The sequence below is a fragment of the Felis catus genome, chromosome C2 (genome assembly GCF_018350175.1).
Source record: "Felis catus isolate Fca126 chromosome C2, F.catus_Fca126_mat1.0, whole genome shotgun sequence".
Classification (NCBI taxonomy): Eukaryota; Metazoa; Chordata; class Mammalia; order Carnivora; family Felidae; genus Felis; species Felis catus.
Window position 1 is genome coordinate 73,897,214 of NC_058376.1, and position 15,395 is coordinate 73,912,608.

The following is a 15,395-nucleotide window of genomic DNA, read 5'->3' on the forward strand; positions in this document are numbered from 1 at the left end:
CCCATCTTAAAGAGTCACCCGCACGTTCAGGTCTTACAGAAATAAACACACGCGTCATTAACGTTTATTAGAGTCTGGGTGTTCCCCAAACCCACTTGACCGTGGAGCATCCCTTCCAGAGAGGAGCAGCAGCTACACCTGCGGTGTCCTCAGGGTCATACACAGGAGCCCCGTGGTGGACACCATGCCTGGCACTGTCATCATTTTGAGTTTTTGGATCTGTGAGCAAGACACATGTCATATTTTGGATGCCAGCGACAGGTGTAACTCCCTGGTCCGAGCTCTTGGGTCACTGCCTGTCCCCCAGCTGTGGCTCCCAGCCCTGTTCTGTGAGGAAGTTTCCTGTTGTGGAAAATGAGAGCAAGGACAGGGTAGTGGGCACATGATGTCAACAGGAGAGTGTCCGCTGTCTTTTGGCAGGGGTTGGGTGGAGGAAGAAGGACAGTCCTTCACCCTGGGTTTGCCTTCTACTATTTTGGAGTTCAAATGCCCTTTTATAAAATGATGATAATAGTAAGGGGGTGGGGGGTTGGTGTTGGTTTTAATGGCCTTATTTTGCAAAACAGCCGCTTTGCCATCTTGGATAAGCCCCCAAACTTGTTGAACTCGTTGTGAAACCCCAAATCCAAAAGACTCAGAGCCACTGATCTGTGGGGTAAAGTCCCGATTTGTTAATGTGAGGTTCTAGACCTTTCACAACTACCCCAGCCTTATGTGCCTTGCCCACCCACCCCTCCCCACTGCCCTAGCTGTCCACCTTGGCCATGGACTGTTCCCTGTACCCAGGCCTCTGGGCCTTTCTTCCTGGGGTTTTCCCTGGCCCGTGTGTCAGTTTCTCTTTCCATGTGTCAGAATCCTACTCAGATGCCACCTGCTGTGTGAAGTTACTTCCATCCCGCCAAACTCTCTCTCTCTCTCTCTCTCTCTCTCACACACACACACACACACACACACACACACACACACACACACAAGATTAATGGCTCTTTCCCTTGGGTGCCAGAGCACACACGACTCTCTTACACAACTTCCATTGTTCGCCGTGTCATCTGGTGAGCTGTAGCGGCTTGTCCCCCGGCCAGGCTGGGCATGAGCTTTTTAGGAGTGGGGCCTGAGCCACCTTCACCTTCCTCTGCCCCTCGATTCCAGAACACAATGAGCCATTAAGAGCTGGGTTTTGAGGGAGCAATTCTGCACCAGACTGAGGACCCTTTGGGGTCCGTGTATCCCCATGTCACTCGGTGTTGTTTATTTCTTGGATCCAGTCTGAGAATCTGTAGGACACTCAGCGCACGTGGCTTGGCAGCCTGGATCCAGCGGCCTTGGCAGAAATCTAAGGTTCAAGGGGAAAGAATGAGCCTGAGGGCAAAGTGTGTTCAGTGAGAAGAAAGGACAGTTAAGTCAGTGAGTCAGGGAGGGGCTGGGGAGACCCAGAGGCAGTATTTGCTCTGTGGAAACAAAGGCAGCAAAAGCTGAGGTAAGGATTAGACAGTGACCTTGAACCGTTGGGAAGTTGGTCTTGGCGGCAGGTTTATGCCCTTCTGTGATTTGTGGTCCTTGTCCTTGTCCCTTCTAGTATCTCTTTTTAGACATCCATGTTTTTCAGACTAAATAAGTTCCAAGGGGACAGGGTCACGCTTTTAAATTAGGCAAATGGGGGACTCCTGGGTGGCTCAGTCAGATGAGCATCTTACTCTTGATCTTGGCTCAGATCATGGTCTCATGGTTCGTGGGATTGAGCCCTATGCTGGGCTCTGTGCCAACAGCACAGAGCCTGCTTGGGATTCTCTCTCCCTCTCTCCCTGCTCCCCCCGCCCCAAATAAATAAATACACATTAACAAGATAAATTAGGCAAATGGAAATGAAGGCTTTTGCCCATGCTAAAAGGAATGTATGTTTATAAAGTCACCTGCCCCAGCTCAGCCCGCAGAACAGCCCTCCAGCCCCACTCAGGGCTTTCCAGAGTGGCCTTCTCGCTTTCCGGGGCAGCCAGCACCTGTGTGCTGAGCGCCGGGTGGACTTTCTTCCAGCGTTGAAACCGTTCCTGTGCTTTTTAAAGGCCTTTTCTTTTTCTTTCTGCCTCTGGGATGCAAGCAAAGATTTGAGTCCAGCTTTGTGATGCGAGAGTGCTTAGTCATTTCTCCCTGCTGTGCTTCCTAGCAATGCCATAGACCTGGTGGAAGAAGCTTTGTAGAAATTTTGCAAGAAGACTGTTTCTGTCTATGGAACAAAGTCTGTGTTGTGTGTACATGTGTGGAGGATGAGAAGAGGGCCAAACACAGACTGCTGTCTCTGAAGAAGGTCAGGTCCTTGTGTGTTCCTGCTAATTCTGTGCCTAAGTCTCTTGACAACCAAGATTGCTCGTTCCCTCTCCAAACCCTGCCTTTGCACCAGGAACAAGGACACATTCCTTTGGATGTTTGCCATTTTTAAATCCAAGTCATTCTTTTAAGGAAAAAAATTATATATCTATCTATATCTATATCTATATCTATACATATATATATGACATATAGTTATATATGTAATAGAATATACTTAAATAAATATTTTAAATATATATTATATATACATTTATATTTGTGTACACATTTATTACATATATTTTTATAAATATATATTTATATAGGCTAGAAAAGTGCTAACTTTAGAAGAAAATACATTCAAATATGAAAGACGCCAGAAATAGGTACCAAAGGTCAAAATCAAGTCCAGGAGGGGGCACCTGGGTGGCTCAGTCGGTTAAGCTTCTGACTTCGGCCCAGGTCATGATCTCACGATTTGCGAGTTCAAGCCCCACGTCGGGCTCTCTGCTGACAGCTCGGAGCCTGGAGCCTGCTTCGGATTCTGTGTCTCCCTTTCTCTCTGCCCCTCCCCTGCTCATACTCTGTGTGTGTGTCTCTCTCTCAAAAATAAATAAACATTAAAAAAATAATAATAAAAAAAAATCAAGTCCAGGATGTGGTTTTACACCCTCCATGCATCTGGGTCTTTCCCAGAGGGGGGCGCCACCTGCAGTGAGGCAGTGAGAAACAATACTTCCTGAAATGTGTGGTCAGTTACCTGGTTTCCCCGGGGTGAGCAGAGAGGCTTCCCGGAAGGCCCCCAAAGGGAGACAGGCTGTGGAGGAGACCCAGCCCTGACCCAGGAACCACACAGGCTCGGGGGCTTTTGACCTGCAGCCTTGGGCCTGCACCGGACCTCCTGAGTTTTAGCTTCTCCTGTACATAGGTATCCTGAGACTTGCCCTACCTGTGTTGCAGGGTGATTGGGAAGATCAAATGGGTGCAACTGGTGCTTTGCAAGACTTCCAGAGGTGCTCCACATAGCGTCGTGGGAAGCAGGCTGGGGGTGGGCTCGGATATGCACTCTTAAGGCCGTGGAATTGGGCAGCACTCCTTCATTCCTCTGGCCCTTCTCTGAAGGTGGAGATAATGACTGCAGGGAGGGTGGTAAGGCTCCGACAAGGTTGGGATGTGAAGAGCGCCGTTCCCATAGATGCTCACCCTGCAACCCCAGCTTTGGACCGGTCCGTCTTGAAGGTCCCACTTAGCACCATGCCCTTAAGCGTAAGAGTGTCTTTGTGGAGGGGACGCAAGTAGAGGCTAGCAGTGCCGAGTCACTTCCTGGAAGTAGGAAGGCTTTCATCGGGAAAACAAGAGTCAAACCTGTTAAAAGTATCATGATAGCACAGCCGCTCGGGCTGCTGGGTCTGCCTCGCTGCCACCCTCGGAAAACTTCCTCTGGCCCCGAAGTCCAGGAAAGAGCCTTCCACTTCCACCGGGACCAGCGCAGGCACTCCTAACTGCCTCCTGTCTCCATTCTCCTCCTTCCATTGCTGTCCTGCCGGGATCCTTGCAACACTGGACCCTACCCCCCCCCCCCCCCCCCCCCCCCCCCCCCGCCCCATGCCCGCCCTGCCCTAAGGCCTTTCTGGCTTCTTCCTGCTTATAGTGTAAGTCCGGCACACTTCACCTGCTGGCCTGGGCCAGCTCCCAAGTTCTTCTCTGCGTTCCTCTGCTTCTCCTCCCGCCTTTCAAGGCCCTGGCTAAATCCCGCTCCCTCCAGGAAGCCTTTCCTGTATTTCTGAGTACAGTTGCTAGATTTAGCAGACAAAAAACACAAGATGTACAGTGAAGTTTGAATTTCAGATAGACACACTTATTCTAAAACGTTATTTGTGATCTGAAATTCACGTTTACTGGGTGTCCTGTGTTTTGGGGGTTTTGTTGTGTTTATTATTTTATTTTTAATTTTTTTTAACGTTTATTTATTTTTGAGAGAAAGAGACAGAGTGTGAGCGGGAGAGGGGCAGACAGAGAGGGGGAGACATAGAATCAGAAGCAGGCTCTAGGCTCTGAGCTGTCAGCACAGAGCCCGACGCGGGGCTCGAACTCATGAGCAGTGCGATCATGACCTGAGCTGAAGTCAGACGCTTAACTGACTAAGCCACACCGTCGCCCCTGTTGTTGTTGTTGTTGTTTTTAATGTTTATTTTTGAGAAAGAGAGAGAGAGAGAGAGAGAACAAGTGGGGGAGGGGCAGAGAGAGATGGGAACAGAGGATCTGATGCCAGGTCAGTGCTGACAACAGAGAGCCCGATTTGGGGCTTGAACTCATGAACTGTGAGATCATGGCCTGAGCCGAAGTCAGACACTTGACCAACTGAGCCACTCAGGCACCTCTCGGTATCCTGTGCTCCTGAATCAGCCTTGATCATGCCCACTCTGGCCCTTCCCTAGACCACTTCGGTTTTTCAGGGAAGCATCTGAACAACATTTACTGCAAACAGTGAGGAACACACTGTTTGTCACATGTGTCAATTCTATCTCAATAAAACTGGAAAAAAATGGTTAAAAAAAAAATCAGGAATAGAAGCCAAGGCTGCCAAGGCCTTCCCACTGGGAATTGACCTAAATACAGTGTTTGTCTCTCCTTGTGGCTGGAGTTTGGAGGTGCACCTGCCTAACCCTGCAGCCCACTGTTTTAATACACAGGACTTCTCTGTCTCGGCCCCTTTGTCCCAGCCTCAGAATGTCCCTGACGTGAAGCTGTCTGTCGTCTTTGTGAAAGAAACCAGCCCGCTGTAGGTCAGAATTCTCTCGCTGATCCAGTTTATAATGGGCCCGTTCAGCCCCCAACAAGGAGAGGTTGAGCGGTTAAACGACCCAGAGCCACCAGTAACAAGGGGGGTGTTGGGGGGGGGGACACTTTCTATAGAAGCCCAGCTCTTGCATACAGACTTCATGGCCTGTGAAGCATTTTCCCATCCCCCATTCCATCTTCCCCACAACAGCTGGGAAAGAAGGGCAGGCAGAGAGGGCAGAGAGGGCAGGTAGAGAGGAGGAAAGAACACGTGGGGAAGTGAATCCCTGCTCGATCTGGGGTAAGTGCTATGGAACTGCTTAATGAACTAGAGAAATAGGAAGGGTGCAATTTTGAAGCATACAGTCATTGTTTTAAAGTCTGTAAGGCTCCAGGTCAAAAGGAAATCCACTTAGTGAATTCTGGGAGAGAATCGTAGCTGGTGTGTGCCTGGCCAGTCTTAACATTGTATAGTCAGAGGAAGCAAAAAATTTTATGATCTGTCCTGAGCCCAACACCATGTCACCTCCCCAGTCTTGGGAAAAGTCGCTTCTCCCTAAATGTAAGATGACACGGTCTAAAATGTAATCCTGGAAAGTGACCCTGTTTCCTCAGTGGTTTCCTAAAAGCCTTCAGGAGCAAAGGAAAATATACTGCGTGCTTGGTAAACAGGGGCTACAGGTTGCTTCTTGGTTTCAGAAGCAGAAAGAAGTGTGCCTTTAGAAATGAGCTGAGTTGGAATATTACGTGCTGTGTGGTTCATGGAGGTAATAGAATCATGGTCCTAAAGACAATTTAAAGATCTGTGGTAATACTCAAGGGAGAAAAGCCATTAGTACATTTTGGTTTGTGTGTGTATGTGTTTGTATTTCAGAGGGCTAATCAAGAACTGTTCATGGAGGCTTTTTCTTGGGGTAAAATTCATGGGCGAGAATCATTTTGTTTTTGAAGAAAAATCTGTACAAAAATTAACACTTTTGCTCTTGAAATTAAGAAAGGACTAAAAAATGTTATTTTATTTTTACTTTTACGGGCATGGAGAGAGATCTCAGTTACCAAGATTTGGGTTAATTGCACTCCTTAGGCACATTATCATCGTTGGCTTAAAAAAGGAACTTCTCCTACTTCCACTAGAGGGCAGGGTTCTTAAATTTTAGATTATGATGCTGAAGATTTGGAAAGGAAGTCTCAAGGTTTCTTATCCATTTGAGGGACACGTAAGCCTGTTTAGTTGTTTGCTTATTTATTTGCTTGACTTTAAATAAAGTTTTTTTATTTTGAAATAATTTTATATTTACAGAAAAGTTGCAAAGGTAGTACAGAAAGTTCCTGTGTGCCTTCACCTGTTTTCTTATAATGTTAATATCAAAACTGAGTAATTAACACTAGTACATTACTATCATCTAAACTAGAGACTTTATTTGGATGTCACCAGTTTTTCAATTAATATTCTTATTCTCTTTCAGTATAGCACATTGCATTTAATAATTTTTTTAACAAACAAAACAGCTACTCACTGTGGTAACATCAGATTACTGTCGCTGTTTTTGCATGAACGTCTGTATTTTCTAAAGAAAGGTGAAAGTTAGCATCTTTTCTTTTGTCTCTTTAGTTCGGTTACATTTGTAAAAGTTACTTCACTTTTCAACCACTACATTCTCACCAACATTTCTGTCGTTTGCAGTGTGTGTAGAACTGTCATTTTTTTTGTGATTTCATATCTTTTCCAATTAGTCCTGTAGTTTTTTTTTTTTTCAGTTTATATCTCCCTCCCCCAGCAGGATGTCATTAAAAGATGAATACTATGGAATTATCACTAATTTTGTTAAGTGTAATAATGGCACTGTTCTTAGGATTTTTAAAAAAATGTCCATGCGGCACGTAGGTGGCTCAGTCAGTTGAGTTGCCAACTCTTGATTTCAGCTGAGGTCATGATCTCACAGTTCATGAGTTCGAGCCCCGCATCCGGCTCTGCTGTGCAGAGTCTGCTTGGGATTCTCTCTCTCTCCCTCTCTCTCTGCCCCTATCCTACTTGCACACTCTCTCTCTCCCTCAAAATAAATAAATAAACACTTTTTAAAAATGTCCTTATCTATGAGAGACATACTAAAATATTTACAGATTAAATCATTTATTTAAAAATATTTAAACAAATTAAAAAATTGGGGAGCTAGAGCAAATAAGATAAGGTATGTCCATGGGTGTTCATTGGACATTCTTTTGTTGATGTATGACTGAAAAATGTACAATTAAAAATTTGTATGTATACTTTTTTTAATGTTTATCTTTTAGAGAGAGACAGAGACAGAGAATGAGCAGGGGAGGGGCAGAGAGAGAGGGAGACACAGAATCTGAAGCAGGCTCCAGGCTCTGAGCTGTCAGCACAAGGCCCAACACAGGGCTCGAACCCGCAAACCGTGAGATCATGACCTGAGCCCAAGTAGGTTGCTCAACTGACTGAGCCACCCAGGTGCCCTTTTAATGTTTATTTATTCTGAGAGAGAGAGAGAGAGAGAGAGAGAGAGAGAGAAAATGAGCAGAAGGGGGGCAGAGAGAGAGAAGGAGAGAGAATCCCAAGCAGGCTCCAGGCTGTCAGTGCAGAGCTATATGAGGGGCTCAATCCCTCGAACCATGAAATGATGACCCGAGCTGAAATCAAGAGTCCGATCCTCAACCAACTGAGCCACTCAGGTGCCCCTAAAAACTTGTTTAAAATGGAGATTTAAGGGGCACCTGGCTGGCTCAGTAGGTAAAGCATGCAAACTCTTGATCTCAGGGTTGTGAGTTTGAGCCCCACATTGGACACACAGATTACTTTTTTTTAAAGTGTTGGGTTTGGGGTACCTGGGTGGTTCAGTCGGTTAAGTGTCCGACTTCGGCTCAGGTCATGATCCCATGGTTCGTGAGTTTGAGCCCCACGTCTGTGCTGACAGCTCAGAGCCTGGATTCTGCTTCAGATTCTGTCTCTCTCTCTCTCGCTCTCTGCCCTTCCCCCATTCATGCTCTGTCTCCCTCTCAAAAATGAATAAACATTAAAAAAAAATTTTTTTTAAAGTGTTGGATTTTTAATTAAAAATAATTATTAAAAATATTTTACATTTAAAACAAATCTTTTAAACAGAAATTTAAAATAATTGAACAGTAGAGGCTTTTTAAATTTTTTTTTTCAACGTTTATTTATTTTTGGGACAGAGAGAGACAGAGCATGAATGGGGGAGGGGCAGAGAGAGAGGGAGACACAGAATCGGAAACAGGCTCCAGGCTCTGAGCCATCAGCCCAGAGCCTGACGCGGGGCTCGAACTCACGGACCGCGAGATCGTGACCTGGCTGAAGTCGGATGCTTAACCGACTGCGCCACCCAGGCGCCCCCAGTAGGGGCTTTTTAAAAAATTTTTAAAATTTACATCCAAATTAGCATATAGTGCAACAATGATTTCAGGAGTAGATTCCTTAATTCCTCTTACCCATTTTGCCCATCCTCCCTCCCACAACCCCTCTGGTAATCCTCTGTTCTCCATATTTAAGAGTCTCTTATGTTTTGTCCCCCTCCCAGTTTTTATATTATTTTTGCTTCCCTTCCCTTGTGTTCATCTGTTCTGTGTCTTAAAGTCCTCATATGAGTGAAGTCATATGATATTTGTCTTTCTCTAACTAATTTCGCTTCACATAATACCCTCTAGTTCCATCCGCATAGTAGCAAATGGCAAGATTTCATTCTTTTTGATTGCCAGGTAATACTCCATTGTATATAAATACCACATCTTCTTTATCCATTCATCCATCGATGGACATTGGGCTCTTTCCATACTTTGGCTATTGTTGACAGTGCTGCTATAAACATGGGGGTGTATGTGTCCCTTCAAAATAGCACAACTGTGTCTCTTGGATAAATACCTAGTAGTGCAATTGCTGGGTCATAGGGTAGTTCTATTTTTAATTTTTTTGAGGAACCTCTATACTGTTTTCCAGAGTGGCTGCATTGGTTTGCATTCCCACCAGCAGTGCAAAAGAGATCCTCTCTCTCCGCATCCTTACCAACATCTGTTGTTGCCTGAGTTATTAATGTTAGCCATTCATGGTATCTCATTGTGGTTTTGATTTGTGCTTCCTGGATGATGAGTGATGTTGAGCATTTTTTCATGTGTCGGTTTGCCGTCTGGATGTCTTCTTTGGAGAAGTATCTATTCATGTCTTTTGCCCATTTATCCACTGGATTTTTTGTGTTTTGTGTGTTGAGTTTGATAAGTTCTTTATAGATTTTGGATACTAACCCTTTATCTGATATGTCATTTGCAAATATCTTCTCCCATTCCGTCAGTTGCCTTTTAGTTTTGCTGTTTCCTTCGCTGTGCAGAAGCTTTTTATTTTGATGAGGTCCCAGTAGTTCATTTTTGCTTTTGTTTCCCTTGCCTCTGGAGACGTGTTGAGTAAGAAGTTGCTGCCGCAAGATCAAAGAGGTTTTAGCCTGCTTTCTCCTCGAGGATTTTGATGGCTTCCTGTCTTACATTGAGGTCTTTCATCCATTTTATTTTTGTGTCTGTGTAAGCAAGTGGTCCAGGTTCATTCTTTCGCATGTCGCTGTCCAGTTTTCCCAGCACCACTTGCTGAAGAGACTGTCTTTATTCCATTGGATATTCTTTCCTGCTTTGTCAAACATTAGTTCGCCATGTTTGTGGGTCCATTTCTGGGTTCTCTCCTCTGTTCCATTGATCTGAGTGTCTGTTTTTGTGCCGGAGGATTTGTCTTAATGTGAGACAACAATGGCAAGTCCTGTGGACTGTGCAGGTTGGCAGCTATTCAATTTGACAGACACATTGACAGATCGGTACGACAGACGTCTGTAGGTTCATAAGCGCTCTATGTCAGAAACACACGTCTCCCAGGCACTGCGTGAGGTGCCAGACGAACCAGAGCGGACCGTCACACCACCCTTCAAGAACCCGAGTCAGGCATGTTTGAGCCTTGGGGTGGAACCACCCATGCAGTAAAGGCTGATTAAAAGTGAATCTTGGCTGGTAGCAAATGTCCTGTATTCTTGAGGTGGGGATTTTATTTGCATCTTTTAGTTTTATGGGTTTGAGTTGACTCATCTCAGCCATGTGGTTAATAAATGGAAGATTTATTATTATGCCTGATAATAATTCCTAATAATAGTAATTTTTAAATCTGTATAATTTTTCCAAGGACCTGCAGCCCTTCCTAATTATCACAATTATGCTGTTGATCATTTAGCTAAATTGTAGCCACCATAGCTGCTGCCTTTCTGCTTGCTGAAGTCAGCTTTTCCTCTGCCTCCAGATCACTGAAGGGCCTGCCTCCTCGCTCACCAAGCAGACAGTGCTGGTGCTGAGCTCTGCTCTGCTCTGTGATGCTGGCAAAATCCTTCCAACACTTTTTTTTCCATCTCTTTTTTTTTATTCTGCAGCAGAAGTATTGGGAAGCCTTAAACTTGGAGCAGGTATGGACAATCATACTCTATTCCAGAAGGGACATCCTGTGGCTTGATTCCATTTCCTGTTTTTGTGATCTCCCCCCCTTGGACGGCCGGGCCCATGCCACATTCCTTTAGTTAAAGAAAGAATGAAAACGGAGGCGAGTCAGAGGATCAGGGGATTTTCCAGGCTCTCTCAGTTCAGAGTTCTTTCTGCTGTGCCCAAACCATCTGGTAGGGACTCCGAAGATGTGTAACCCAAGGAGAAGCATGGTTTGGAACAAAGGTCCATGGACAAGTGGAGTAGCTGTAGGTTACCACTGGTGGCGGTGCTGGGGGTGGCTGCAGGGGTGGAGATAACCATTCCCCAACACTGTCACCTTGGGCAGCTGGCAGCGGTCTCCCTGCCACCCTTGCCTGCGAGGGACAGATAAGCACATGTTTTTATGACAAACACCTGTGCATGTCGTCTCCCAGGATTATTTCTGGTAAGATCATCTTTTGCTCAAATTTTCTTTATGCCTGGATTCCAGCAATGTTTTTTTATTGCTTAAAGTGAGATTTTGAAACACGTTATTCTGGGGATTCAGAAGAAAGAGATTTAAAATGCTTTCAAAGGCTTAACCCACTTCAAAGAGTGCACTTGATCAAAGTGGCTCTGTTTTCCCGAAGCTGAATTGGTCAGGAGTAAGTAGCAAGAACAACTCTTAAGACGCCATTTCAGGAGCTGGAGCCAGGGTTCTGAAATATCAGGGCAGCTAAAACTCATGCAAGGAGCTTGGTAAAATGTTAAACCTTAGTTCCCAAACCAGATAGGGTCTAGGATGCCTGGCATCACCCTTCCTAATGAGCATCCTGGCTGCTTCTGGTAAAGTTGATCCATAGCACACTCAGAGAACTGTGATCTAGAACATGGGCCTCAGCTTGGAAACAGCATATATTGAAAAGCATACTATCCATCCTCAAAGAATGGAACAGGCCCCTATTTCCACTGCTCGGCACCTGTACCATGGAGGCTGAAGGGCCAGGGGGGCTCTTTAACTTGGGATTTGCTTGCTGTCCCCCCAAGTCTGCAACCACAAGTAAATAAGAAGTTAGCACTGGAGGGGCTGGCAGAGCCCCAAACAGGTACTGGGGGTCGAGCAGCACCAACCCGATCAGCTTAGTCCCTGGCCTGCAGGCTCACTGGGGATGAGGTGGCTGTTTTAACATGATGCTATTTTTCAAATTATTATTATTTTTTTTAATGTTTATTTATTTTTGAGAGAGGGAAAGAGTCAGAGTGAGCGGGGGAGGGGCAGAGAGAGGGAGACACAGGCTCCAGGCTCTGAGCTGTCAGCACAGAGCCCAAGGCCGGGTTTGAACTCACAAACCATGAGATCATGACCTGAGCCGAAGTTAGACGCTTAACTGACTGAGCCACCCAGGAGTCCCAACGTGATACTATTTTTACTCAGCAAGTAGTAGAACTCAGTTATCAGTAAATCACTAATTGAATTGGGCTCTTCCTTTCTATTCAAAACAAAGCCACATTTTGTATTTTACAACTGGCATGGTGGGGGCATTTCTCTCAGTGATGCCCAGAGTGGCTCAGGGAGCCTTGCAGACCTTATCCAGGACCCCTAAGGACTGGGCTGTTTTATTCAGCTTAAGTTTGAGCTGCTGGTGGAGTGTTTTTCGTGGAGTGCATGTCCACGACTGGCTATGTTTTCGTGTCCAGATAGTCAGGTCTAGGCTAACACATCCTTTCTTATATTATTTCCTGGGTCTTTTAATAATGTCAAATGTAACCTTGCCAGTCAGAATCATTAGTCATAGAAACTCAGAAACTAAAGAGATCATATGTAGTTACTGATCCAACACTCCAGGTTACCCGTGGAGAAACTGAGGCCCAAGAAAGAGAAAGCAAGTTAGTGGCAGAAAGAGGATTTGAGTCCAACCCCCACTTGCCCCCATCGCTAGACTCACCAAGGATTCCCTGCTCTTGGCCATGTGCAAAGTTCTGTCATTTGTCACATGAGAACAACAGGAGGACTTTGCAAACAGTGTCCTCAATGCTATGACTGCTTCTCTGTTTTTAACCTTTTATTCCTAACCTTTCCCATACTTGTCTGAATCAGAGTAATGAAATATTCTCTGCCAGTGACCACCATTCTGAATCAAGCTTTAAGTGTTTTGGACAAGTCTGCTGAGCCTCAAGTTAACAGGAAATGCATGGTGGGAGGAGGGGCAGGTAGCAAGGGCAAACTGGTGCCCTGCTCTTAAGAAGCTCATCATCTCCCTGGAAGGATAAGGTGGTGCCCAGAGAAAGGGCAGGGCTGTGCATGTTCAGCTGCAAATGAAGGGTATGGGCAGTACAAAGACAGAAGGGGGTGAGCTCAATGGGTGAAAGCAGTCAGGGTAAGCTTCCTGGAAGAGGAGGTACTTACCTGGGCCATAAAGAAAGGGTTGAATTTGCCTGGTCTATTCCAGGAATGAGTTAGGCATGGAGGTGGGAAGTCTCAGGATAAAAGGAACATAACTCAGTCTCACTAGAGTAAAGATGGAAAAGGGGGGTAGGAAGGGAAGTGGGGCTGGTCTGTTCAGGGTGGCTGTCCATTAATTCCTTGATTTAAACTTATACTTGTCCCGTTAGGCCTGATTAACCTGTCCTTATTTCTCCTTGTCTGTGCCTGGGTCATGAGAACCAGGACTGGAGCTATTGTTTGGGGTGGGGCATTGTAAGAGATGGGAAGAGTCTGTTCCACCAAGGTACCATTTGTGTCTTTTCTCCACAGTGGGACCCTGAAGATGTAAATCTTGAAGGGAACAAAGACAACGTGGAGATGCTCAGATCCCAGGTGCACAGGTGCTCCATGGGGCCAGTGGTCTTGACATCTGATGAGTAACACCAGGAGCAAGCCCATCAGCTCAGAGCCCTTAGTCAAGCCTGTGTCAGGAACTGAGCAGGGATCAACCTGCAGTGACACCCATGGCGGGAATTTAAGCTTCCGCAGAGGCCGCCCGTGAAAGCGAAGAACCAGGAGCTGTCACTGAGCTTGGTTGGTCTGCATCACAGCTCAGAATGGAGCTAAGACCTTGGGTCCTGTGGACAGACCCAGGCATGTGGTTTGTTTTGAAGATCAGAAGTTCACAGACCACTACTCTTGCTTCGAAGTAGAAACCTTCATCTAAAGGGCATTGGACCTGCTCTTCCCTTTCCCTTCAGATTCGGCCATACTGTCAATATCTGCTAGGTGACAGGAACATCTAACAAATAGCTAATGTGTTTGGATCTCAGTACAGCCTCATTCTGCAAGACCTGGCTAAGCCCAGGAGACGAGAGGGATGGGAACATGTGCTGGAGATCTGAGACATGATCCCTGGTATTAATGGGACCTGGCTCCTGCCTTTCCAGTCACCCACTTGGGTTTTCTTCTGGAAGCTAGAGGTAGGACTGCTTGGTCAACCAGAAGTTTATAAGATCGGTGGTGTTGCAAGGGCAAGCAAAACAAATTGCCTTAGATACCAGCACTTGCTCCAACTTGGCAAGGTGTGTGCTGGGCAGAGTTTGCAGGTGAGGGGGACTGTCTGCTTCAGGAGCTAACATGAAAGCATGTGGAGGGTGGGAGGCATGGTGGGAGGTGTCAAATTCAAGCACAGCAATCCCGTTGTAGGATTATTTTGATACTGTGATCATGGGAGGGGGAAAAGAGGGAGGGAATGGGGCCAAGGTGGGAGGAACACTGGAGTGAATAAATCCTGATTGAGTGAGTTGAGGCATCTCACTGTGTAGTACAGAGATGTCTGAATCCCAGCACGGCCACAAAAGCCAGCCACAAGGGGGAACTGGGAGACATGCCGAGAAACACAGCTCTGCTCCAGGATGGCCCCTGGCAGCCTGTGTGACTCAGTCACACAGCTGCCCAGTTTCTCCGAAGGAGTAGTGCAGATCCCAGCACAACGAAGAGAGTGCCTCAGGGAAGCAGATTGGTTCCATAGATCTCTGTGGAGATACTAATCCTCTGAGTGCCTTCTAAGCTGGAAGTGAACTCTATCCCCTTTATCCAACTGCTTTGATCCCTGGGTGTCTTGTAATGGAGTTTGCTAAAGCCAGTTTTGCTTTGTGATCTTAACCACAGAAACTGTTCTTTGAGAGAAGATGAAGATTTGAGTGGGGGATGGGGTGGGGAGAGCATTCCAGATGAAATCCTACAGAGGACTGGACACCAGGAAGGATGGAATCTTGTCAAGGAAGGATGAGTCTGATGTGGCCAGAATGGGTGGTGCAACAGTGGCTAAAAGGTGAAGAGGCTGGCAAGGAACCAGACCGTGGAGCCTAGGGAGCTGGCACTTAAAACTGTGGCTAATTGGTAGCCATGACTGATACCAGAGTAGGAAGGTGACAGACATGCCTCAGGTAGGCCACACCTGGTTGGTGAGGCTTTTCTACCTATGGCCACAACTTTTCAGGAAGCAGAAATGTAGTCATGGATACAGTAGGAACATGGAGAACATTTAATCTGAGTGATAACAGCAGGGCAGGAGGAGGGCTCAGCTTTAGAAAGATAAGGCACAGGGGCAGGATATCCTCTCTGGAGTCTGCCTGTAGCACAGCCTCCCTCTCTCAAGGGGAGACTGGCCCGTGCTCCCTGGAGCATCAGAAACTGGCTGGATCCTGATGGAAGTGGCCATTTACCCAAGAACGTCAAAACAGCCTTGCTGATTGAGCAGCACAAACTACTTGAGTCCCAGATGCCGTCTGTCTCCCTAGATCCCATCGTCCCAGGCTTCCTTCACAAACCAGTTCCTATGGCTGTGGTCCAATCCTGCCTCAAAGCTGAATCCCAGGTCTCTTCACCCAGAGCGAACTATTAAACTGAAAATGTTGGAAGCAAA

At 46.3% G+C, this 15,395-nt stretch overlaps 1 protein-coding gene across 10 annotated transcripts in view; it reads left to right on the forward strand.

Annotated features, from left to right (window-relative positions):
• The window catches only part of TMEM44 (transmembrane protein 44), a 40,080-nt gene extending 24,685 nt beyond the window's left edge, over positions 1–15,395 (forward strand). For 3 of the 10 annotated variants that reach the window (XM_045037119.1, XM_045037118.1, XM_045037114.1), the window contains one exon: positions 2,162–2,467. In XM_045037119.1, the coding sequence (XP_044893054.1) occupies positions 2,162–2,434 (273 nt within the window). In that variant the 3' untranslated portion in view covers positions 2,435–2,467. The other 7 variants (XM_023260291.2, XM_023260290.2, XM_023260289.2 and 4 more) reach the window with 6 other exon arrangements.